We start from the raw sequence: 23,714 nt of genomic DNA on the forward strand, positions 1-23,714 counted from the left end.
CCAGTGTTGCTTGCTGTGAGAGATGAAGGGATGGGGCCAGGGGCGGTGGGGTTACTGAGGTACCAGCACGTGCACCATAGTTCCACCACATTGCAAAGTCTCTCATTACCAGCGTAGCTCTGTCCTGGGAGTGAACGCAATCCCCCCCCCCCGGAACCCCTTGGGTACCTGCTTTACCTCACCAGGTGGTAGGTGCATCGGCGGTACGTCAAGGTCCCTTGGCCAAAGAACAGCTCGCTGCCTCGATCGAGCTCGAGCTTCAACGATTGCCAATACCCCCCCCCACGACCAAACCCCCAGAGAATCGACCCCGAGTTGCAGAAGCAGCCCTTACCGACGTCATTCAAGCGTCAACACTGATTCGAGCGTCTCGCGAACATGATCGTGCCCTCAACACCATGACGTCGCACACCACTTCCTTCACGCAGACCCCAAACCTCAGTAGTCGCCGGCCGTCCATCAGCTCGAGGTTATCGTTCGCGATCTCCACTGCCGAAGAGGGCGGGGGCACGAGACGTAGATTGCCGGCACAACAGCAGATTGAAGAAGAGATCGCTGAGATTAAGAGATATGAGGACTTTACAACAATAGACTGGGTTCAAGATGCCGCGCGGGAACAAGCGCGCAGGAAGTCCCGGCGTCGTCGCCGGGCTGGCCTTGTCGACAACGGCATGCCCGGATGGAGGTATCGCTTGTGGGAGTCATACGACGCTGCACAAGGCTGGCTTGTTGTCACCCTGATAGGCATAGCCATTGGTCTCAACGCTGCGTTTTTGAACATCATCACTGAGTGGCTGTCCGACATCAAGATGGGCTACTGTACGACCGCTTTCTACCTCAACGAGAACTTTTGCTGCTGGGGCGAGGACAATGGCTGCGACGCATGGCATCGATGGACTGGCTTTGGGCCCGCAAACTACTTTCTCTACATCGTCTTCGCGACGATATTCGCATGCACGTCGGCGACCCTTGTCAAGTCATTCGCCCCATACGCCGCAGGTTCTGGCATCTCCGAAATCAAATGCATCATTGCCGGCTTTGTAATGAAGGGCTTCCTGGGATTCTGGACCCTGGTCATCAAGTCTGTCTGCTTGCCACTAGCCATCGCATCGGGCCTCTCCGTAGGAAAGGAGGGTCCCAGTGTTCACTATGCCGTCTGCACGGGCAATGTCATTTCGAGATTATTCGCAAAGTACCGGAACAACGCCTCGAAGACGCGGGAGATTCTGAGTGCCTGCGCCGCGGCTGGCGTTGCTGTCGCCTTCGGAAGTCCCATTGGCGGGGTTTTGTTCTCCCTTGAGGAGATGTCCAGCTATTTCCCGTTAAAGACCCTTTGGCGAAGCTACTTCTGCGCCCTGGTTGCTGTTGCTGTCTTGGCAGCCATGAACCCCTTCCGAACCGGCCAACTGGTCATGTTCCAGGTCAGCTATGACCGCGACTGGCACTTCTTTGAAACGTTCTTCTACATTGTCTTGGGTATCTTCGGTGGCCTCTATGGTGCCTTCGTCATGAAGTGGAATTTGCGGTACCAGGCATTCAGAAAGAAGTATTTGTCCAAGTATCCCGTACTCGAGGCAACTCTCCTCGCCTTTGCGACGGGCATCATCTGCTACCCCAATGTCTTCTTACGGATTGACATGACAGAGAGCATGGAGATCCTGTTCCTCGAGTGCGAGGGCGGCGAAGATTATCACGGCCTCTGTGAGAAGGAAAAGCAATGGTGGAACGTCTTCTCGCTCTCTATAGCGACTGTCCTGAGAGTATTCTTGGTCATTATCTCCTATGGCTGCAAAGTCCCGGCAGGCATATTCGTACCATCCATGGCCATTGGCGCTTCATTTGGGCGGACCGTGGGCATTCTGGTTGAAATGTTGTACCAGGCGAATCCGCAGAGCGTATTCTTTGCCGCTTGCAAGCCCGACGAGCCTTGTATTACTCCTGGAACCTACGCCTTCCTCGGATCAGCTGCCGCCCTGAGTGGCATCATGCACATCACGGTCTCCGTGGTCGTCATCATGTTTGAACTCACCGGAGCCCTGACCTACATCCTGCCGACCATGATTGTGGTTGGTGTCACGAAAGCAGTTAGCGACCTTTTCGGCCACGGCGGAATCGCTGATCGCATGATTTGGTTCAGCGGATTCCCTTTTCTCGACAACAAGGAAGAGCACAATTTCGGCGTCCCTGTATCTGAGGTTATGGGTGACTCCGTCGTCTTCTTACCCGCCGAGGGCATGGTAATCGAAGAGATTGAACAACTAATGGAAGAACACAAGTATCAAGGATTTCCCATTGTGGAAGATGCCAGGACCAAAATCTTGGCTGGCTATATCGGTCGTACCGAGTTGCAATATGCCCTTGAACGGATCAGACGAGAAAGGACCATCTTGCCTCGGACCAAGTGCATTTTCATGCAGCCATCATCGCATGGCTCACCGAACCCGAACGCGCCCTCTGCATCGGCCAACGCCGACTCCACACCACCCAGCACCGTCGATTTCAGTCGCTACATTGACAGCACCCCCGTCACGGTCCACCCCCGACTCCAGCTCGAGACGGTGATGGAGTTGTTCCGCAAGATCGGACCCCGTGTCATTCTCATCGAGTACCATGGCAAGCTCGCTGGCCTCGTGACGGTCAAAGACTGTCTCAAGTACCAATTCAAGGTCGAGGCGGCCGAAAATCCGCGCGTCGACCATCACCTTGTGGAGGGTCAGGAGAGACTTTGGACCTTTATACGCAGAGCCGCGGGGTGGGTGTCCGGCAAGGTATCAAGCGCTTCTGGTGGCAGGATTCGTCTGAATTCTGTTGATGAGCCACGGAGATTTGGCGGGCCCAGCAGCAGTCGGCAGGGCACCCAGATCATGGACGGCGATGAGGATGATATCCACGATGGAGGCGTGGAGCTTGAGCACCGCTGATTGTGTACGATTTCACGCTTTGAAAGTTATTAGATCTGCTATTTAGGTACATTGGTTTGGGCGGCGCATCGGAATTTGTTCTACGTGCGGTACTTTATTCAAAGACATACGCCAACAGTGGCATTGGGTTGTATTCGTCACCAGTGTTCTATCAGTCTTACAATTTTAACTGTCAACACACAGCCTGCCTTCTTTCCGATTCCGTGTCATAAGTCATCTTGTCTGTTCAGGTGCAACCAGCTGCAGCTCGGCCATGATGTAGCGTAACCTAGAGCAGGTGTATGGAAACTCCTTCCACATATGGAAACACCATAAGCAGTCACATGATGTAATCTACCTCCGACCCTGCCCATTGCTTCCCTCAGTGCTCAGATCACCCAAATCGATGATATCTTCGTCGTCGTTGTACCCGTTGATCTTGGGGCCACGCTCGTCAACCGGGCTGTCCGGTACAAGTGCAGGCTGCTGCGGTACCGCCGCGTACCCGCCATCGGTGGCCTCCTCGCCGGCAGAGTCATCCTTGCGGCCGACAATCACGTTGCCAGCCACGAGGAGAAAGGCGCCAAACCACCACATGGGCGGCAGGGACTCGGAGAAGATGACGAGGCCGAGAAGGGCCGTAAGGACGAAGTTGGACGACGTGTTGATGATGGACACGCGCGTCGTGGAGCTGCCTTTTGCGAGGGCCTTGGTAAACAGAGTCCACATGATGCCGTTGAAGAGAAGGTTGAGGCCGAAAAAGACCTGAAAGGAGGGAGGGTTGTTAGATTGATGAGCTGCGGCGGGAGCCTAGATAGGGCTTACGGCTCGGAGCACAACTTCAAAGGCGCCTTCAACGCTGGTCAGGTGAAGCATCTTAGAAAGGCTGCTTGCGATGGTCGTTGTGAGTTGCGTAGTCGTCCTGGTAGCGTGAGTGGGTGAGGTCCTACGTAAGAATGGGTTGGGCTGAGGCAACTCACAGCTTAGCGAAGACGCCGTTGAAGGCAGCGCAGGCGCCGCTCGCAATTGCGAGAACGACCCATTTGTTTTGCTCAGCCCAGCTCATCGTGAATATAGGGCTTTGGACCCCAGTCTGAGGTTGAATTGAGTTAATCGAAGCCCTAGGTCTTTGTTCTTGTTGACTTGGCTTCGGCTGTCTCTGGCGCAGCATCGGGCGTCGGGCTGATGATGCTTCGATGGAGTGGAAAAATCGAAGATGATCTTAGCGACTGCGGACGGCGGCCAGACGTTCAAGACGATTCCGGCAGATTCTTAAATTAGAAAGCAAGCAATGTCGGCAACAAATGAGAGCGGCGTACAAAGTATCAGTAGCTCAATCTTTGATCTCGATCACTGGCGAGCTTCGTCGTGAGATGTTGTTGACAGACCACCGAGTGAACCGGCGGCTATCCAGAGGTGGCATTGGACGGGATAGCCGACATAGATTTGCCGCACTTCAATGGCATTTGCCACACACAGCGCCACCAGCGCCTTATCATAAGCGCACGTCGATCATCTGAGCTGCTGCAAGCTGCGGGGGGATTTCTGGGGAAGGTCCATTCCGAAGACGGCCAAAAGTGTCCACCAGCATCGCATCACAGGCGGAACCTCGAATACGTACCGAGTAGCTGTCTGCTTTCCCTTGTTTTCGCTTCAGCTTTGCGCAAGTGAACAGACCCTCTTTTTAAACCGTGCTACAACTTCACTTCGAGCATACACGCAGAAGAATCGGAAGCCGAATTAAAACAAACTGAGTGTTGCCAACGAATTCCACTGGATCGATGTGACCGTCATCCGTCTGGGTGCGTCACACGATCGATCAAGATCCCAGCCAACATGGAAGAATCACCTTTAACAAAGGTTTGCATTTCAGCTGTTAACGGCCGCACCTAAAGCTGACATTGAGACAGGCGCACGACCATGCGAGAGCTGCCGCAAATGCATCAACAACTATTGCCATCAACGAACATACTCTTGCTGCAGGCGAGTTCGCCAAGGCCGCCCAGTCCACGACAAGCATCGAAGCTCTGAGGACACTCAAGCTCCTTGAGGAGCACCACCTGCGCCTCTCCGAACTCCTAAAACTCCCCGTGCGCCGTCTTGAGCGAACCGAATCCGACGAGAAGCAAGCAAACAACGCTACGGAAATCACCAACGATGCGACATCCAAGGGCGAACAGCCAGCAACGGCGCCGCCTGCCAAGACAGGACCTGTCCCATCTCTTCTACAGTCCAAGCGATACCAGGCCGCCAGGCCCATGACGTCTTCCATCGCCAGCAACCTAGCCTCGGCCAGGGGCATCAAGGCTCGCGACAGGGGTCAGCCAGTGCCGCCCAGCGTTAGCAATGATCAGGCCCCCGGCAACCTTGAGGTGTCGCCACGCAGCGAAAGATCCAGATCCAAGATGCAGAATGTGCTCGATCAATCCGGCAGGCCTGGCTGGGTGCCCCCTACAGCTGGACCATCAAGAGCGGAGACACAGAGGTCGAAGGAACCGGAGGCTGAGGAGACAGCGGCGGCACCGAGCGATGATGGTTATTCTCGTTTCTACAACACCTTTGGAACTATCATGAATCGCCTTTCCGCTCCCTTGGCTTTCGCTGGACTGCCCCTCATCGCAGAGGAATCTGCCCTGCAGGAAGTTGCAGAAACCTGGACCCCTGAAGCCTCACCGCCTGTCAAGCGCACAAAGCACAAGTCGCCAGCACCGGCAGCCGAACCGGATCTGTCAAAAATCTATTCGCGCGCGACCATGCGCGCCATGTCTGGCCAGAACCCCAACGAGTCTTTCTACGTAGTCCCTACAAGCGGACACACCATGTCATACGCCAACATTCTCAACTTTGCCGACAAGGAAAAACGTCGTATGGACGCCTCCCTCCACGTCGGAGGCGACAGCGGTCGTTTCGAAGATGACGAGGACGATTTCGTGGATGCTCGAGATACACCGATTGCGCCCCCCTCGCCCACGAAGCGCCGTGGCCGCGGCACCATGAGCCACGCCAACGAAGCCCGGTCGTTTGCTTCGGGGTCTCACAAGACGGCGGAGGAGCTGGCCATGGAGAACAAGAGTCTCAAGGATGTTCTCGACAAGCTGAGCCGCCGCCTACACGCTTTTGAAGCGAGTGCCCAGAACTCAAGCCTTGCGCTCGCAGAGAGTATGCGTTTTCGGAGGCCAACTTCGCCACTAGCCACCTCAGCTGGCGGCCCTCCCTCTGGGCCAGGGATCGAAGATACGGCCGCTCTAAAGGCGAAGAATAAGGAGCTTGAGGAGCAGATGGCGTTGACTGTGCAGCGGATAGAGGCGTTGGAGAAGGAGAACCAGAAAATGGAGCGCACGCTGGCCAAGTATCGCGAGAAGTGGGAGAAATTGAAGGCGGGCGCGAAGGCAAGGCGGGAGGCGCAAGGAAGCGTAGAAAATGCCGCTGCTGAGGAGGACCCCGGCGCCAGCGAGTCTAGGGGCGGCTGAAAGCAAGAGTCGCAGACCTGAGACTTGGCAACCCATCCAGCCAGTATAATAATGGCAGTAATCGTGACGGCCTCAGCTGTTATCATGCGCTGTCCTCGGCCGCACTCCCATCGTTGGCGATGAAGTGATCTCCATTCCACCAGAAGCTCACGCTGAAACTGACACTCAAGCTCCTCACGTAATGCCACCATCCGATGGGGATGTAGAGCATGTCCCCCTCTTCCAGGATGCACTCCCAGTACTTCAGGCTCCTGAACTCCTCCAGTTCGATCGCATCCCGTGCCTCCTCGCCGTCGGGTAACTCGTCCCAGCCTTCGATCACGCCGACGTCGAACGCACTCGTGTTGTGCATGTCGATGCCCTGGTCATCCTCGCCTCGCGGACAAAGCGCCTCGGTATCATGGGGCGAGTAGAGCCGGACGTACTTGGCGCCAACGACCTGGGCGAGGAGGTTGTGGTAGGCGTCCGTATGAAGGGGTGTGATGGTGCCGGCCGGGCCCAGCCATGCGTTGATCAGGGGGAGTGGCGTTTCCGGCTTGTCAAGTTCGCGAGATAGAGGGTGGGGTGGTGGGCTGGTGTAGCAGAGGTCTGGGGTCGGTATATCATTGCGGAGGACGGGGAGCTGCGTGAAGAGCTCATGTTGAGCTAGGTAGCTGACCGGCTTCGGATCAATAGACTCGGTAGTCTTCTTTTGAATATCATCATCGCGGACCTCGGATTTATTGGGCGCTTCGGGGCATTCGAGCCTATCAAGAAGCTCTCGAAAGGTGATGAGCTCCTGGCCCCAGCCCTCATCGACGTAGGTGCGCCCGACCTCTACCGGAACGAGCCTTCGACCGCCAAAGGTCCTTGAGAGGAGATATTCGGGCTTGCGCCACGGCCTGGTCGTCATGGCGGGCCAGTCATCCATGAGCCCTTTGACAACGAAAGGCAAGAGCCCGTTCGGGCCGCGTGAGGTACCTTCGTCCATGTACTGCTGGAACTTCTGCATGGATATTTGGCGGAAATTTTCCACAGGATGTCGAAGGTCTGGTTCGAAGATGCGACTCTGAGGGAACGACCGTTCGCTATCCCATGACCCAGAACATGATGGCCCGGTATCCAGCCGTGGCCTTTTGGAAGGACGGGTTTCACTGTTGTTGTCTGACTTTGTGTGGTCCACCGCCGCGTCCTCAAGAAGCTGCAGGAAGCACTCAACTGACTGCCTCCCACGCGTGATGCCAGCGCCGCCGGCCAGGATCAGTGCCTTGTCAAGCGCCTTCACGGCCTGATTGAGGTCGCAGTCGCTTAGCAGAGTTGATGCAGGTCCATCACTGGCTGGATTCGTGGGTTCATGCAGTGGCGATGAGGCGACGAGACAACTTAATTTGAGAAGACTGAGGTCTGTGTATAGTTGACGCCAGCAGTACGGCAAATCTTGGTACACAAACTCATAGAACTTCTTGTAAGTCCTGTCGAGCTCCTGATCAAGTCGTTCCAGCAGCTCAAGCGCATCCCCTCTTGAACCTAACGAATTGGTAGGACTGAAAGCTCGGAGCGCCAGTGTGTCAGCTGCCAGGCGGCCCAGCGTCTCCAAAACTTCTTTGGGCAAAGCAAGCAGTCCTTGTCCGGCCGGCGAGCCTGTCGGCATGCTGCTGCGCTTGTGTGCATCCAGTCCAATATCCGTCACAGTCACCTTGCATTTAACCATCAAGGCATCTCTAGAACTCCGCATCGCTTCCATCGTCGGAGAAGCGATGGACTTCAGGAAAATAAGGGGAGTGAGGCCGTGGTGTTCAGGCGATAGAAATTTAAAGTGGTCGTCTTTTGTTGTTGTTGTTTCGACAATTGTCGGTTTGGCGCTACTGACCAATAGCGTACCTGCAACCAGAAGTATCTGAGTGAGCTTTACGATAGTCTGCTGAACACATAGACAACTGTGGTCCAGGAAAGGGAAAATCTGTCTATGAGATAGTTTTCAACAACATTTCGATTGAGCAACATTATCTTGGTTTCCGTATCCCATTGATCCAGTCTACGCCCTGCGCCCCCCCATAGATGCAACGCCATGATTTGTGCCGAAATTCAAGAGCTGGCAAGGTCACAAGGCTATTCAATTCCTGATGAGCCAGATCCAGAAAATCGTGCAGAGTTTTGTTGACAGATTGACAAGAAGATCATCCGAAACGACTTTCCTCTGGCGATAACGGCTTCTCCGTGGACCTTAGCCCCGAATAGCAGATCTGAATGAATCCTCGATGTAAAACCTTGCTAAGCCCCTGATGGCTTTAGTTCATCCTCGATGTGAACGAAATCAAGGCAAAAACCTCCAAGCCCGTAAGCCCCTTCTACCAGATGGACAGAGTCTTTGGCCAATGCGTGAGCCTGATCTGGCATTTACGGTCACCCCACCGCAGTATTACACTAGCTGACCCAATGTTGGGTACGTGTGTGGACTTGTTTGAACTTGCGAGGCCACCTGTAGAGACCAACCAAGCTTTCGACTTGGTCAATCCATGTGAAGATACTTGAATGACAGCATTTCTCCAATCGTAATGTTGGCTTTCCCGTCTGTGTTTGATCCCAGTTAGCTACCCGATGGGTACCATGTTTCATGGCATTGTCGCTTCTCCAACAACAGACTTACCTCTGCGGAGCTCGACGGACAGAATTATACCCACAAGTCGTGGTAGACCTCTGGCTGCACAGATTGCGGCATGGGCAGCCTTAGATAGCGAACGGAAGGGATGGGCCTGACTTCTCCTGTCGACTTCTTCCCCCGCCAGTCCTCCATTTTGCTGTCAGCGCATCGCCAGACTCAATGGCGTCACAAGAAAAAAGTCGACGGTGATCAGAGGACTGCTATGCGTCTGTCATTTTTGCGTCCATTTTTCGCATCATCTCTTCCTCCTCATCGAGGGCTTTGTCGCCATTCCCAGTATGGACGCCCCTCCTCCTCATTTCTTCGTCCACCTTTTCCCTCGTCACCATGCCCTCGCACACGAGACTGGGCAATGTCTCCTGTTGCTGCGTGACCCAGCCTTCCAGGCTCCGCATGCCGACCACGAGAAAGCCAAGCTCCTCCCGATCGACATCAAAGACTTCCCACCACTCGCACTCCGGCATCTTGGCCTCGAGGTCCTTCGCCGCGTTGTATATTGCTGCCGTGGCGAGCGCGTTGGGTTGATGTGTCAGGTAGAGCATTTGCGGTGACAGCAGCGCTGTGTTCAGGTACTCAATCGTGCGCTTGCCAATCGTGCCTTTGGGCAGTCCTAGAAAGTCCAGCGTCTGCAGATATGTCACTCCCAGGGGATGTGGTAGCGACACGTGCGTGTCGAAGGACAAGGCGTAGAGTATGCGTGCCTCGATGGCGAGCATTCGATTCTTGAAGGCAAAGTATTCGTCCTCGGGTTGGTAGTAGGCCGTCGGGTCTTGGTCTGCTGGCGGTTTGCCGCCGTGAAAGAAAGCTGAACCGGGTGAGAGAAGATATGCGTATACGTTAGAGAGGTCGCGTTGTGATCGTGGGGAAGAGCCCATCTTGGCGACAAGGTAAAGGGAAGCTGCCGAGGCATCCTGCGTCTTGTCAGCTCCAGTGCAAACTTGAGAGCAAGGCAAAGAGGGGTGTCATACGCTGAACTCGTAGGCCATGGGAGGCTCAACTAGCCAATATCGGGCGAGGAGAACGTTGGCCTGGGCTGTCGTGGACTGCGGCAACTCCAGGAGCATGCCGGCAGCCTGTGTCAGGCATTGTGTCGAGTAGAGGATGATGTCCTGGAGATCTGTTGGCAGCGAGCTGAAAGAAGTTCGACGATGTAATTGCGCGGCTGTCGCCAATGAATTAATCATGTGCGCCATGGCTCAGGGTATCAACGTCGACCTGGTTGCTTCTTTCTCGTCACCGATTCTCCAGCTTGTCGCCAGTGCCCTTCAGTCTGCTATCGAATTCACCTTCCCGACGAAAGAACGAGCAAGACACGAACGACGTCATGTCATTGGCCGGAGCTTGTCTTCTCTTCACTGTCGGTTAGCGCTATCAGCCGTACCTGTCGCGCGTCCGGGTTAGGGTCAAATGGCCCAAGCTCATCCCCACGTTGTACCTACCTTGCCCGACCTCCCAATCCGACCCACTACCCATGAACGACGACAGGCAGGGCGAGGCAGCAGCTACGTAGGCGGAGAAAAGCACCAGTCGCGAATCAAACACCATCATACGCAGCAACGCACCCACGGATTCGTCTCGGGCACTGCGAGGAATACATTCAAGAGACACTCGGAACTCTCATCTCGGCTCTTCGTCTTCCAGGCATGAAAGCTACCGCCTGAAGACCGAGTACCTGCCCGAGCCATCACGATTATCCCCGCATCTTCCGACTTCGACCTGCTAACCTAAGCCCACACCATCACCCTTCGTTCGCCCAACGTCCACCACCCGCAACCTCAATCCGACCGAGTTCGCACAATGGACTACAGTGCATCAATGCAAGACGATAACCCCGCTGGAGCCTCGCCCTGGGGCAATTCGCCCGCCTCCTCGCCGCGCCAGGCCAAGACGGGCTTCGGCTCGGTTCTAGGCAGTGAACCTCCAGCGTCTCCCTTTCGCTACAATTCCACATCCTCCGGCAACAGCCTCTCTCAAGAGCAAGAAGGCGGTTTCGAGAGCCAGGATTCGTTCCGGAGACCTGGTACGGCGAGCTCCGCGTCTGGGACCGATGCCGGCACTGAGGACCTCGAAAGCACCGAGTCGGCACCCGAGAGCCAACGGCAGGAGGCCACGGAACCTGCCGAGCAGCAGCAGCAGCAGCAAGGCGGCTCCGACGCGCCGCACCTGCCGGCCGGTCAGGAACCTGGCAGGCCAGCGGCGCCTGGTCAGCAGAGCCAACGGCCACCGCAACCCCAGCAGCCCCAGTATAAGCTCATCGCAAAGATCACTGGCCTTGAGAGGACCGGGAAGAAGGATCCTCTCTTGAGGTTTGATGTTCACGTAAGGACAAGTCAATGCTATGAGATCTTTCTTCATCGAGTCTTGCTAACCATCGGCAGACTAACAACCCGAGGTTCCGAACCACACAATACCGCGATGTGCGCCGCCTTCATTCCGAATTCGTCAAACTTGCCGAGCATCTGATCTCCGCCAACCCAGATTCGCTCGTCCCGGCGGTACCCCCGGCGCTGACTTCCGCAGGCGCTGGCACAGACGAGGACGAGAACAGGGTCAAGGCGCTGATGCAGCGCTGGTTCAACTACGTTTGCAGTAGTGACACCCTGACGAGGGATGACGAGATGGTCCTGTTCGTCGAGAGCGACTTTGGCTACAGCCCCATGGTAAAGAAGAAGCAGCCCGCTACGGGCGTGCGCCGCAAGATTCTCAAACAGTTCGCTCCGCCTCCTGACGACACGCCCGAGCTTCAGGAGGCTCGGCCAATCGTCAAGCTGTTCTATCTCGGCAGCATGGATGCTGGGCACAAGGTAGACAAGATGGTCAAGTGCCGCCGAGGTGAGTTGGTATTTCTCATATAACAATGTAGCCAGTTACTGATGCGCCTCAGGCCTCGGATTAGCCGAGTCGGACTTTGGAGTCAAGCTCGGAGCGATGAACGTTCAGGAACCACACCCTGGCCTGTCCAACGCCTACCGGAAGCTGGGCAAGGTCATTCAGACCGTGGGCGATTACCACGCCGCTCAGGCAACGGCACAAGCCACAACCATTGGAGATCCCTTCCAGTACCACTCGACTGATGCCTTCATTGTCAAGGAAACCCTGACCAACAGGCAAATCCTCACGCGCGAGTTCATTCAGGCGCAGGAGAACACGCGCAGCAAGCTCAATGCGGCTGACCGCCTCAAAGCGAGCTCTAACGTACGCCGCGAGAAGGTGGACGAGGCCATCACGGCCCTCGACGACGCACGCCAGAACGAAACCTACCTGTATCAGAAGACGACACGCGTCACCCAGAACCTCGTCCAGGAGCGCCGCAAATGGTTCGGACGCACGGCCGCCGATCTGCGCCTCAGTATTCGCGAGTATGTCCTCCGCGAGATTGACGCCGAGCGCCGCACCCTCGCGCTACTCGAGAGCGTTCGCCCAGACATTCGCTCCATTGACGCCTCCGGCGGCCTGAGCAGGCTCGGCCGTGAAGCGCACCCCGCAGTGCGTCGCACGAGCCTGGCCGCCAGCCAAGGTCCCAAGGGCGATGCTTGGAGCGGCGTGCCGAGGCGATCCGAGGTCCACCGCACCCTCTCGAGCAGCGTGATGCCCGGCCTACCTGAGGACGGCGAGGCCGACGATGCGCAGGGCGCAGGTCACGGCAGCGCGGCAGGTGCTCGCGGAAGCCTGGCCGAGGAGGATGACGAGGACCGGATCGACGCGAGGAACGCGGCCAGCCGATTGGCGACGAGCACGTTCTGATAGCTTAGTGCGGTTGGCGGCAGGCAAAACGAAGAAGGCGACGGCATGTCCTTGGGAGTGTTGTGAGTGGTCTAGTTGGTGTCGGCGGCAGCAGTGAATTCCCAAGCCTTATTGTTTCTTACCCCCCCTCTCTACCCTCCTTAGATGGAGTGATTACCACGAGGCCGATTGTTGATTGATGCCTTACGGTAGACAAGAGACTCGCAGGCATGACGTGTTTATGCTGTGTCTGTCCATGCATGCGTTGTTCCACACACCAGTCTGTCTTTCGCCTCACGTATCGAAACGAAACAAGTCAAGGCATGTGCTTCCGTCTAATCCGTACCGCAAGCTCCGCATCTCGGTCGCGCAGCGGAAACTATGTCAAACAGGTCCGCGTTCCGAACCTTGTAGCTGAACGAGATGTGACGAATGCAGAAGACAAAAAGTATGCCTCCCCCGGCTCTGCCTCCGGGTGCCGGTGGAGGGTATGTGGTAGCAGCTCGCGGGCAGGATTGGCTGGTTGGTGCATGTCCGATCCGACCCCCTCCCTCCGTGACGCACAACAATGCTGCTGTTGCTCTCGTCGTCGGTTGCCTACCTACCCTGCCGTGACACGCAGGTTGCAGCTTGGGGACCGCACGCGCATGCATGCATGCACAATCTTCCCTTGCTCATGGTCGGTAGGTAGGTAGGTAGGTCCCCAAGTTATCTACCGCCATAGAGGGTCCATATTGCAACATCGACCGCCTCCTCATCCTGGAAGAGAGGCACAGCGGCCGCTTCAAGAGAGTACTATGTAATGTGGCAAATAGGGGACCATCACACTGTACCATGCCGTCACATGCCGCTGGCCACCGTCCTCGGTCTGTTCCGATCGGTATAGATTAGCGGTGAGGGAGGCGCCAAGGATGTGTTGAACGAGGGATGGTGACCTGAAGCACTCGCCGCCCGCGCAAGAAAACATGGTCGGCTGCATGGCACGGCACCTGATGTCCCACCCACCTTTCAGTGAACGTCATTTACCCGTTGGGCATGGTTCGGACTGTGCTCTCCCAGCGCCCGAATCGGGAGCTTCCCAGGCCCCAACCGAGTCCATCAACACTCTTAGATAAGGACGACCAATGATTTGGGCAGATAACTGGGTGGTCTCGGTCAGAATTCGCGCCGTAAAGACTCATTGTACCCAAGATGTCGGTCAAGCTTTGTCCCAGCAGCATGCCGTGGTACTCGAGGTGCAGCGAGCGACAGCGTGTCATCCCAATCTTGTCACGATGGCCAGATAGAGATAACCCAATGTGTTGAAGCTTGACGACAGCATGTGGCAATCTCATTGACAATAGGTCGCCGCGGCTGGTCAAGGTGTCCGTTCCCAAATTGGTCTTGTGACCGAGGAAAATCCTAAGCTCGTAGAGTCCTCGAGGAGTGTCAGTTTTCGCCCCCAGAGGATGCGTCGATGACTCGGACCTTGACTGCCAGTCGCTCAAGGCTGCACGTCCCTTTACAGGCCTGACAAACATGTCAAGTAAGCCAGCGGTGTTGGGTCAATCTATCTGACATCTGCAAATCAATCTGACTGATTATGTGTCTCGGGCTTGATCCCGGAGACCTGGTCAGGCCTTGTATTGTAGTTTGATTTAGCCACAATGCTACAGTGAGCAGAATGGCCAGAGTTTTCCCTTGCTCTCAGCATATTCCGCCGTTGCGTCGTTGACCACACTCAGGCCTCAAATGTCAGGACTCCCCGACTGATTTGAGGTGGATACCATGTTGAAATCGAACGCAGGGCGATGGCAGAGTGTTTACTGGCACAGCGGGTTCTCAGAGCCGGCGGCCCTGGTGCCAATGACAGGGTTACGTACCGACGAGCCGGGGACAGAAATATGGTTGTTCTTTGCTTTTGGACTCAAAGAGGGGTTCAAGGGGTTCAAGCCTTGGACCCCGAGAGATTCCCCAAATCGATTCCGTCACGAAAGCTGGCGGCTAATCACTCCTCTTGTTGGAAGTGGAGAAACTGTTCCGTCAGGGCCCAGGGGTTGTGGAGATTTAGTCAACCTGGGACTTTGATCGATGCCGGCTGCCTATATTATCATCGGTGTCGACGGTTGCGATCATGGAAATACTGTTGAAAATCATATTGGCATGAGAGCATTGCACTTGTTATTCCTCAGCAGGTACAGCCGCTGTCTGGGGTCATATTATGCCATGTGGCTCTCACCAGGTAGTGCCATGTGCGCATGATGTTGCTGCTAGTCAATAACAAAAGCAGGCAAAAGATGCTGGTCCATGACCGTACTGCGTCATCTCAATAAGGATCGGTCTATTATGGACCAAGTCGGATCACTGGCAGTTTGGAGTACTACATGTACTGTGGTGGATGCTTAGAACTGGTGTGGCAGCTCTGATTCCAGGACAGCAACAGGGTTTGGATGCAGCACCTTGCTTGAAATCCGATTCGCGGGATATTATCTCTGTGCTCTTCGGGCGTAGCGACTGACTGGCTTCTTTAGTCGCGCCGATTCTGATAGCAGACGACATGGTTATCGTCATGACTCGATATGGCTCTGTTATCGCGTGAAGTTATCGCGGTGAGTGAGCGGTGCCAGCGCCTTCGATAGGCCGCAGGGCAGATCATTCCTAGTCGAGTCCCTGCGCGGACGGGCTACCATTTCCGAGGCTTCAGGATCACTCACTCCTTTCTAGCGGAGCGAATCGCATAGAAAAACGAGGGACTCCAGCGAGTCAAAATGTGTGCAACGGCGTAGAGGTTTGGTGCAAGATTTATGCAAGTTGCACGGGGAGAGAGATCATCAGTAAGTGTGACCTTGAGATACTCGTCATCTCCTAGGATAACACCCTTTCGAGGCATCAGTTGCACCATGTCCAGGACAGGACATGAGATAGCCTGCGCAATTTGGCTACTCGTGTTAGCAGGGGGCACAGTGGCATATACAAAGTTTCGTTTTCTTGAATTTGGTTTTCTGCTTGACCATGTACCGTGAAGCGGCGGTCGTTTCTGCCGGCAGAGGGAGTGGCAGCTTCCTCAGGGTCCAAGATGGTATAATGTAGAACCAGGCCTCGAGGTCGCGAGTTTGTGAGCGCGCTGTACTTACTGTACCTGGGTACCTTGACCCAAGGTAAGGTACCTAAGTAGAGACTAGGCGCATAGGTGGGTTGAACCCTGTAGGTGCCATGTGTAGACGCAGCCATCCTCGGTGGCGGCGTCAATCGCTATACAACCGCTGTCCACGGATAAATTGAAGTGGCCCACGATGTCCGCTGGCGAGCATGGCCCGCTGTCGTGGTTCCATGACTGTTCGGCCTGATGTGTGGGGCGGCCAGGGGAGGCAGGGGGCTGGACGCGACCGACTCTCCTGTCATCGGCGATGTCAGGCCCTCCAATCCGGCCTCTTCCTGGGACACCGTGACCGAGTCGTGCCGCGTGGGCGCCCGCTGGCATTGTCGATTGTCGACTAGGTATCATGGATGGGAAGACATCGGGAGGAGAAAGCCCGGCACCTGAGTTAAGGTACCCAAGTTACGGTAAGGTATGTGGAACTGAACCACCCTCGACGAGTCCTTGCCATACGCCTGAACTAGGTACCTAGGTAGCTTGGTGGGGTTCCACAAGGCGGGAGGGGAGGCAGGAGCTCTGCCACAGCACACTTTGCAACCATCCGTTGCCAGGCATGTACGACTTGGGGAAGCTGGGGCGCTGTCTGGGGTTTTCGTCCCCACTGGAGGTGATGGGCGAGTGGGCCAGCCTTGCCTGTCTGCATCGTAAAGGCGGTAGGTGTAAAATGCCGGACGGATGGTGATGGTGGCTGCCTGTTGATTTTTGCTGACCATGTCACCTCAGATGCCATGCGTTCTGTCCACAAATTTTACTTTCATAAAACTTCCCTTTCGTTTCTCTCGGTAAGTCTTTGGGTTGACACTGACGACATGGATCTACGAGCACCCACAGAAGCAGACGCTTCGTCTCGTTATACACGGAACTGGCATAACCTTGTCCCTGCGGCACCTTGTACTGCGATTTCGTGGTGGCAAGCGCCAATCGAAGACTCGACCGTTCGCACCTTATCCCGCGATTTCGACTAGCCAAGCTCTTTCCGAGGCTATTCCAGGCATATACGAGTACCCTGCGTCCAGCCATGTCGATAGACCATGAAACACGCAGATTCAAGCCATTTCGCGTAGCATGGAGCCAGAGATGCGGCGGCGGACCAGCTATCCCTGGAGAAATGACAACCTACATGCCTTGCATCATCGCTAGCTACACCCAAGTCGTCCAAGCCGCTTCGGCTTCCGAACATTTTCTCCATCTGGCCGACAACGGGGTAACCAGCAACAGTGCCCTTCATTGCCGAGACGATCAAACTCAGGTCATGTTATTTCGGAGACTTGATCTGCAAGCCTGCTTGCACGGCACCATTGATGGCCCTTCGCATGTCATCCCAGCTAAGGCCATGCGTTTTCGCCGTATCACCTCCGTGGCTGGCAAGTCGCCAAACTGTTGAACATGAGAGCCATCAGGCACCGAGGCCTGATCATAGCTGATTCAGTATCCTGTTGACCTTGAAATTCTCTTCCCGCTTCTGTGGTTCTCGGCCCACGTCTACCGTGTCATCTGCGCCCAAGATGGCGCGCTCGAGCTCGTCACCAGCAATCAATACCACTGGGCGAACCAAGCCCTGCATCGTGCGGCGAACCCATACGGTCTTTCTTTATCTTTCTTTCTTAAGCAAGGCAGTTCTCCTGCTCGTATCAAGGTCTTCACGTCTGCCAGTCCAGTTTGCGAGCCAGCCGGCCCCTGGCCGTCGTATCTTCGGGTGTTCTGACTGACTTATTTCACCGCTTTTCCAGCGTCGCTGTCGGCTTGCCCGGCTAAGACGATGAGCATCTATTTCGCAATGTTTCCAAGCCTGCACACATTGTTATTTCACACCTTGTCAGGCAATAACAAGGGGGTTTGACCTGACCGCCTCGTAACCGCTCACTGGACGTGTTGCGAAAGCAATTGTGCGGTTCTCATCCTGGACTGTTTGACCCGCCGCCACCAATCGCCGTGCATATCATCATTCGTCTCTCGCATGGTTCCCCTCACCGCAAGCCCAAGCACCCAGAAACCCAAATTTCGTGCGGCCTTGCAGCTTGGAGCAAATCCTTTTGTCTCCCGGATTTAGTTGCCCTGTTCCATCTTCAGAACTGGTACATGGGCGAGCCTGGTTGAAGTTGAGCACATGTAAGACTATGTACCTACTTGGAGAGTCCGGTAGTGCAAGATTCTGGTTCGCACGCCAACAATAGCCATGGCACATGCGACTGACACTTGGCTCCCACCTTCCTGAAGCTGCGTTCCCAGCAGCAAGAGCAAAAGCTATCGTCATGACAGGGGTCCAGCCCTGGGGACCGAAGAAGACCACCAGGGCGACCGTCCTTTACTCCAACGGAAGAAGCCTTGGTTGTACCTTTTACATGGTACTCACTACCTGGGCCCTGAAGCTTTCTGCCCCTAATCGACACAGGGCACCAACGATCAGCAGCACACGGCAGCACTTACTCCTACATGCCCCTCTCACACTGGCCCGAACATCGCTGCCGTCCCCCTTTTCTGTTTGATGTATCCGCCATCGCCCCCTGTCGAAGACGACAATTGACCCCGTTCCAGTGGTTCCCCTTTGCAGGAGATGGCCCGAAATTGCACAGGAAGGAAGCAGCGCCTAGCTTGGCCCCGATAACTTGTTGATCGATGACTGGGCCAGACGTGCCGTACTTCGCATGCCACCCCTTCGACACGCGCAGATGGCTCCGCCTCCCCTTCGCCCAAAGAAGTACCACAAGCCCCGGATACCTTGTCGGCCCTGACGAGATGATTTTCACCGGCCGGAAGGGACGTGATGCTCCAGGACACTCGGGCAAAAAGACGTGAGAAGTGGGGAGGGACCGCACTGCGATGCCGCACTCGCACAGCATCGATTGCCCTTCCACCATCCTGTTGTGCCGTCGTGTCAGTGATAAAGGTTCCCTCCACCCTTCAGACTGGCATGTGCTCGACGTTGATTCTCCTCAAATTCTTCATTCCAAGACGGCCTTGCTACCATTCTGTCATAGCCCCTCAAGCCATCCCACGCCGGTCCGCTCTCCTCCCTTGCTCACCCTCGACGTTTGTCTCCTTTCTCAAGGCATCTCGGCCAATCCCACTGAACCACCACACCCCAATAGGCAGTCCAGCCAAGGGCCATACTATCCCAACCTCCAGACCCTCCCAGCATCCCACTCCATCCCACGCCGCCAGCGTCATCCGTATTCACAATGGCCCCTGTTGCTACTGAGGAGTTCGCACCACTGCAACTACCCGTCCACAGCTCGAAGCCCTCTTCGATCAGTGCGTCTGTCTTGCATGGACCCAGAGACCTACGATTGGTATGTCGTCTCCCGTCTTTGCCTCCACGTGGGGGTTTTGGGTATTGGGTTACACAAGATGCCTGTCCCCACGTCGTCGGCTGTCTCTCGCCTATTCTCGCCTAACTGTTAGCCCCCCATGATAAACAAAAGACTGACTTCATGTCTTGCTTAGGAGACGAGAACGCTGGAGAACCCTGGTGTCGGCGAGCTCCAGATTTCGATTCGCAGTACAGGCATTTGTGGTTCCGATGTCAGCTATTACAAGAAGTTTGCCAATGGCGACCTCTGTGCCTGCCATCCCCTGTCCCTTGGACACGAGTCATCAGGAGTTGTCGTTGCCATTGGATCGCAAGTCAACGGCTTCAAGCTTGGCGATCGCGTGGCTCTCGAAGTCGGTGTGCCTTGCAGCCAGTGCTCCACCTGCAGGAAAGGCAGGTACAATCTATGCAAAAAGTTGAGATTCAGGAGCAGCGCCAAAACCGTCCCCCACTATCAGGGCACCCTCCAGGATCGGATCAACCACCCGGCCAACTGGTGCCACAAGATTCCAGACCATGTTTCCTTCGACTCGGCCGCTCTTCTCGAACCCCTTTCCGTCGCTATCCATGCGGTCAATCGCGCCGCCCCAGCGCCTGGCTCCACGGCGCTCGTCATCGGTGCCGGGACAGTCGGCCTGCTGACTGCTGCCATGGCGCGACAGGCTGGCTGTTCTGAGGTCACCATCACGGACGTAGATGCCGGCCGGGTCAACTATGCCATCACAAAGGGCTTCGCCACGCACGGCTATGTCGTGCCCAACATGCAGTCTGGCACCTCAACTCCGGCCGATTCGGGCGTCATGACGCCTTCCAGCATCTTCTCAGTCCAGAGCGTGCAGAGCAAATTTGACGGCGCAAAGTCACTTGCCGCCGAGCTTTTGGCCATTACCAAGGTGCCTGAGTATCTTGACGACGATGACGAGCATGACGGTGTCGATATCGCTTTCGAGTGTACCGGCAAGGAGGTGTGCATGCACACCAGCTTATATGCGACGAAGCCGGGCGGCAAGGTCATCATGGTCGGCATGGGCACGCCAGTACAGACACTGCCTCTGTCCGTCGCTCACCTCAAAGAAATTGACATCCTGGGCATCTTCAGATACGCCAATACCTACCCGACGGGCGTTCAGCTTCTGTGCGCAAAGAACAGAGCCAACATTCCGAACCTCGATGAAATGGTCACGCACCGTTTCAAGGGGCTCGAGAACGCGTCCAAGGCGTTTGAGCTGGCGAGTCGGACGTTTGACGACGAGGGGAAATTGGTGCTCAAGGTTGTTATCGAGGCTTGAGCATAACCACCATACGTCTCAGACCTGCGGCACTTCTCAAGGATCGATTGGTTGGCTGGCATTACATCCAGCTTATGATACCCTGGTGGCAGAAGGGGGCGGTGGACAGGATGAGGAGGTCGCCCCATCCGGAGCGGATGGACGGTAGCGCATATTTACGAATACAACAGGTCGCGACTAGCATGCCTAGCAGGGAGGGAGTTTGAGGGTTTGCAAGGATACAGGGCACAAAACTAGATAGGATTCACATCAGGCGGTTATTTCTTTCTTTTTACTCTTAAGCGAGCACTTGGGTGGACTGTTCAATTTCAAGGGGATATTTTATGCCTGAACCTTGATCAGCCTGAAATACAGAGGTTATGAGACGCCAACGTGCCGGATGCAATTTGTCGTGTGTCGTCATTACTCATTGATCCGTGATCTTTTATTCATCACGCGGCAACTCATACTCTCCCTGTCAGCTCATGACCATCTCTCTATGCTCCTGTTTCGTGTAGGTGCAATGTCATACCTTGAACCCTGAACGCCTTGCAGTCATGATGCCATTGTAGAAAATGCATTTTGCTCTTTTCCCTGCCCAAATCGATCCATTTCCCCTTGAACGGATCCCGTACGCTCAAAACATGATGTCCCCAGCGCCCTGTATACCGTAAGGGCTGGGCCTACCCGTGGAGATCTCCCAGGGTGTCCTATTCCGCTGGTCACGGGCCTTGGCTGAGTCGACAACGTCGAATTTGCGACCCATGGACCGCACTTCCTGCACGCTCTGCATGACGTCATTGAGGAGGGAGACGAGGTGGACGTCGTTCTGCTCGCATACCACCTCCCTCCGGAAGGCCTCAACATCCGACGGCTCAACCAGGTCCAGTCGGCCGACGAGTGCGTGAATCTGTCGCAAAATGGTATTCGACGGCGTCGTCTCGTGGTCGCCTGCAGGTTGTGCAGACATTTCTTTGCCCGAGACGTACGCCGCGGGCAGACGCTCGAGGTAGGTCATGATGAGGTGGATGCGTGACAAGAGCATCTTGGTCGCATTGGCCTTGGCCGTCAGCGCGGCGATCATCTCTTCCTCCTCCGGCGTCAGCGCCGCATCATCCTCTACCGGGAGGAGGCTGTCGGCTTTTTGCTTGCCCTTTCCGCCGGCGGTGTTGACGTCCTTTCCCTTCTGCTTCTCCTTGGGGGGCTCGACGGCGGTGGCCGTTCCGCTGCCCCGCGCCACAAAGTCCATGCTGATCATCTCGGCCTCGCCCGTCTCGACTGTGTAGCCCAGCTCGCGGAAGCGGAGCTTCAGCGTAGACTCGCCGTCTTCCATCGTCTTGTCGCCTTCCGTATCGGCGGCTTTAGCGGCGTCGTCGACTTCATAGTTGCTCTCGTACACGGTCAGAGGAAGCTTGCCGCCGACAGAATGGTCGAGAACCTCCTTCGGGTGGAAGCCGAGGAGGATGGCCGACTCGTTAATGTGGTTGAGGATGGTGTTGTGGATATGGGTGAGTTCATGGGTGGGGCCCGTTTTGGGCAGCAGCGTGTACCAGCCGACAAAGTCGAGATTTCGGTCCTTGTGGACAGCACGCACTGCGTAGATGTTAGCAAGGTACGTGTGCGGACCCAGCTGTAGTTCTCACTCTGCTCTATCCGTCCAAGCACTCTAGGCAGGTCCAGACTGTATTTGTAGGGCGTGTCGGGGGACGGGGCAACATGGCAGTCAAAGGCGTGCTCGATGGTGACTTCACGGCCGTTGTGCTGACCCATTAGGCCACCAACTATGGGCCACTCATGTTCTCGGAGAGTGTGGCGGGTGATGTAGTCGGAGATGCTGAGTAGCACGAGGGGGTGCAGGACCGCTTGGAGTTCAGAAGACTGGTTCGAGATGAGCGGGTTGACCGACTTCAGGCCCGCGTTGGACGACATTTCAAACGGGGCTTTGCAGCTGGACAATAGAATATCCCGGTCGAAAGATGGAGGCTATGTTGGAGTTGTGCCAGTTCTGACTTTCGGCACCTGCTCGGGTCGGGCGGAGAGCATGTGAACAGGGACGGATGCTGGTAACTGAAGTTGGAGATGGGAGGTCTCAAGCTTCCATTTGATACGGGAGCTGCCTGCCATTCTGCCCCGCGTCCCACCTTCGATTACGTAATATGATCGCGGGACACCTACCTGCTACAGCCATATCTTAAGGTATGCAACTACAATGAGGCCAACATGCTGAGGCCCACCAGAGGCGGCCCGCCACCCGGTGTCCACCCTTGGCACGGAGCTCGGGGTGGCTCGCCGGACACTCCGGCCCCATAGGTTTCATTTGCCAATATTATCAGCCGCGGGCCACATAGTTAAACAAGAGAATTGAGACGAGTGCTATTCAGGTTAATTTGAGTGACCACGCTGAGGGGCTCTATCGTGAAGTCCACCTGCTCCTCCTCACCTTGCTTTCTATTGAGACTGCGAATGTCCCCTCTCGAGAGCCCCCTGTCATGGGTTTTGTGATCACAGGATCTTGACCTTTCAGGGCCATTTTCACTTTGCCGTCTCGCTTCCTAGTAGCGCTCGCATCTCAAAGCAGTGAGCCATAGAAAACTGCCAAAATTGCCCAAAACGTTGACAAGGCACTACGACACCCAATTTCTCGCTCTTCTCCCTGAAACTATTCGATCAATTGGCATGAAATATTGCCATTTAGAGCGCTTTATTAACCGATCACCCTTCTGAATAAAGCAGCATAGAGGCTTTTCCAACCCTTTGAACTCTTCAGAAGTATGGAATACAACTCAACAGAGTCAAAACTACTTTTGTCTGCACCGTTGCAATTTTGCATGGCTAAAGCCCTTTCCTTTCTACGTCACGAAGTCATCTTGCAAATCTTCAAAGATTCGATGTTTCGTAAAGACAACTAAACAAAGAAAAGCAAGAGTAGGCGGAGAGGCACTCGCGGGATCCGGGTACCACCAAGATGTTTTGCTGGCCATACCTGATTCCCCATCATGAGTTCTTTCTCTTCAGAGTATGCATCTTTTGTTTAAGAGCCCCGTTCATATGCGGTCTTGCCCATTTGGTGCGAACTCAAGGCTTGACGTAAATTTACATTGCTCCAAAGACCCCAGGCAAATGTTTGGTCCATGACAACACCCTTCCTCTGCTTGCCTCATAGACTTTGTTTGACAGCATTGCCGTGAATAATTTGGTAGGAAGCATACATACCTTACAGTGTCATCTGATTTAACACGTCTGCAACCGTATCGCGCTCCACAAAT

The 23,714-nt window shown here is 55.4% G+C and overlaps 8 protein-coding genes across 8 annotated transcripts; 4 read left to right on the top strand and 4 right to left on the bottom strand.

The window, feature by feature from the left end:
• Positions 1–398: 398 nt before the first annotated feature.
• Positions 399–2,921, top strand: GEF1 (glycerol ethanol, ferric requiring protein; the record flags this gene model as incomplete). The annotated part of the gene is made up of 1 exon (XM_028640340.1): positions 399–2,921. One exon carries the CDS (start codon positions 399–401, stop codon positions 2,919–2,921), a length of 2,523 nt encoding a protein of 840 aa, XP_028495452.1.
• Positions 2,922–3,254: 333 nt separating this feature from the next.
• Positions 3,255–4,071, bottom strand: D7B24_006202 (uncharacterized protein; the record flags this gene model as incomplete). The annotated part of the gene is made up of 3 exons (XM_028640341.1): positions 3,255–3,665; positions 3,726–3,822; positions 3,881–4,071. The coding sequence occupies 3 exons, from the start codon at positions 4,069–4,071 to the stop codon at positions 3,255–3,257; spliced, it is 699 nt and encodes a 232-aa protein (XP_028495453.1).
• Positions 4,072–4,736: 665 nt separating this feature from the next.
• D7B24_006203 (uncharacterized protein) lies at positions 4,737–6,370 on the top strand (the record flags this gene model as incomplete). The annotated part of the gene is made up of 2 exons (XM_028640342.1): positions 4,737–4,760; positions 4,811–6,370. The coding sequence occupies 2 exons, from the start codon at positions 4,737–4,739 to the stop codon at positions 6,368–6,370; spliced, it is 1,584 nt and encodes a 527-aa protein (XP_028495454.1).
• Positions 6,371–6,452: 82 nt separating this feature from the next.
• D7B24_006204 (uncharacterized protein) lies at positions 6,453–8,093 on the bottom strand (the record flags this gene model as incomplete). Its single annotated transcript, XM_028640343.1, has 1 exon — positions 6,453–8,093. One exon carries the CDS (start codon positions 8,091–8,093, stop codon positions 6,453–6,455), a length of 1,641 nt encoding a protein of 546 aa, XP_028495455.1.
• Positions 8,094–9,211: 1,118 nt separating this feature from the next.
• Positions 9,212–10,204, bottom strand: D7B24_006205 (uncharacterized protein; the record flags this gene model as incomplete). The annotated part of the gene is made up of 2 exons (XM_028640344.1): positions 9,212–9,922; positions 9,980–10,204. 2 exons carry the CDS (start codon positions 10,202–10,204, stop codon positions 9,212–9,214), a joined length of 936 nt encoding a protein of 311 aa, XP_028495456.1.
• Positions 10,205–10,808: 604 nt separating this feature from the next.
• Positions 10,809–12,755, top strand: VPS17 (Vacuolar protein sorting-associated protein 17; the record flags this gene model as incomplete). Its single annotated transcript, XM_028640345.1, has 3 exons — positions 10,809–11,330; positions 11,390–11,843; positions 11,896–12,755. 3 exons carry the CDS (start codon positions 10,809–10,811, stop codon positions 12,753–12,755), a joined length of 1,836 nt encoding a protein of 611 aa, XP_028495457.1.
• A 6,294-nt stretch (positions 12,756–19,049) lies between these two features.
• D7B24_006207 (uncharacterized protein) lies at positions 19,050–20,469 on the top strand (the record flags this gene model as incomplete). The annotated part of the gene is made up of 2 exons (XM_028640346.1): positions 19,050–19,160; positions 19,315–20,469. 2 exons carry the CDS (start codon positions 19,050–19,052, stop codon positions 20,467–20,469), a joined length of 1,266 nt encoding a protein of 421 aa, XP_028495458.1.
• Positions 20,470–21,085: 616 nt separating this feature from the next.
• COPS6 (COP9 signalosome complex subunit 6) lies at positions 21,086–22,377 on the bottom strand (the record flags this gene model as incomplete). The annotated part of the gene is made up of 2 exons (XM_028640347.1): positions 21,086–22,041; positions 22,092–22,377. 2 exons carry the CDS (start codon positions 22,375–22,377, stop codon positions 21,086–21,088), a joined length of 1,242 nt encoding a protein of 413 aa, XP_028495459.1.
• Between the last annotated feature and the right edge of the window lie 1,337 nt (positions 22,378–23,714).

Source organism: Verticillium nonalfalfae (assembly GCF_003724135.2).
Source record: "Verticillium nonalfalfae strain VnAa140/NRRL 66861 chromosome Unknown scaffold_42, whole genome shotgun sequence".
Lineage (NCBI taxonomy): Eukaryota > Fungi > Ascomycota > Sordariomycetes > Glomerellales > Plectosphaerellaceae > Verticillium > Verticillium nonalfalfae.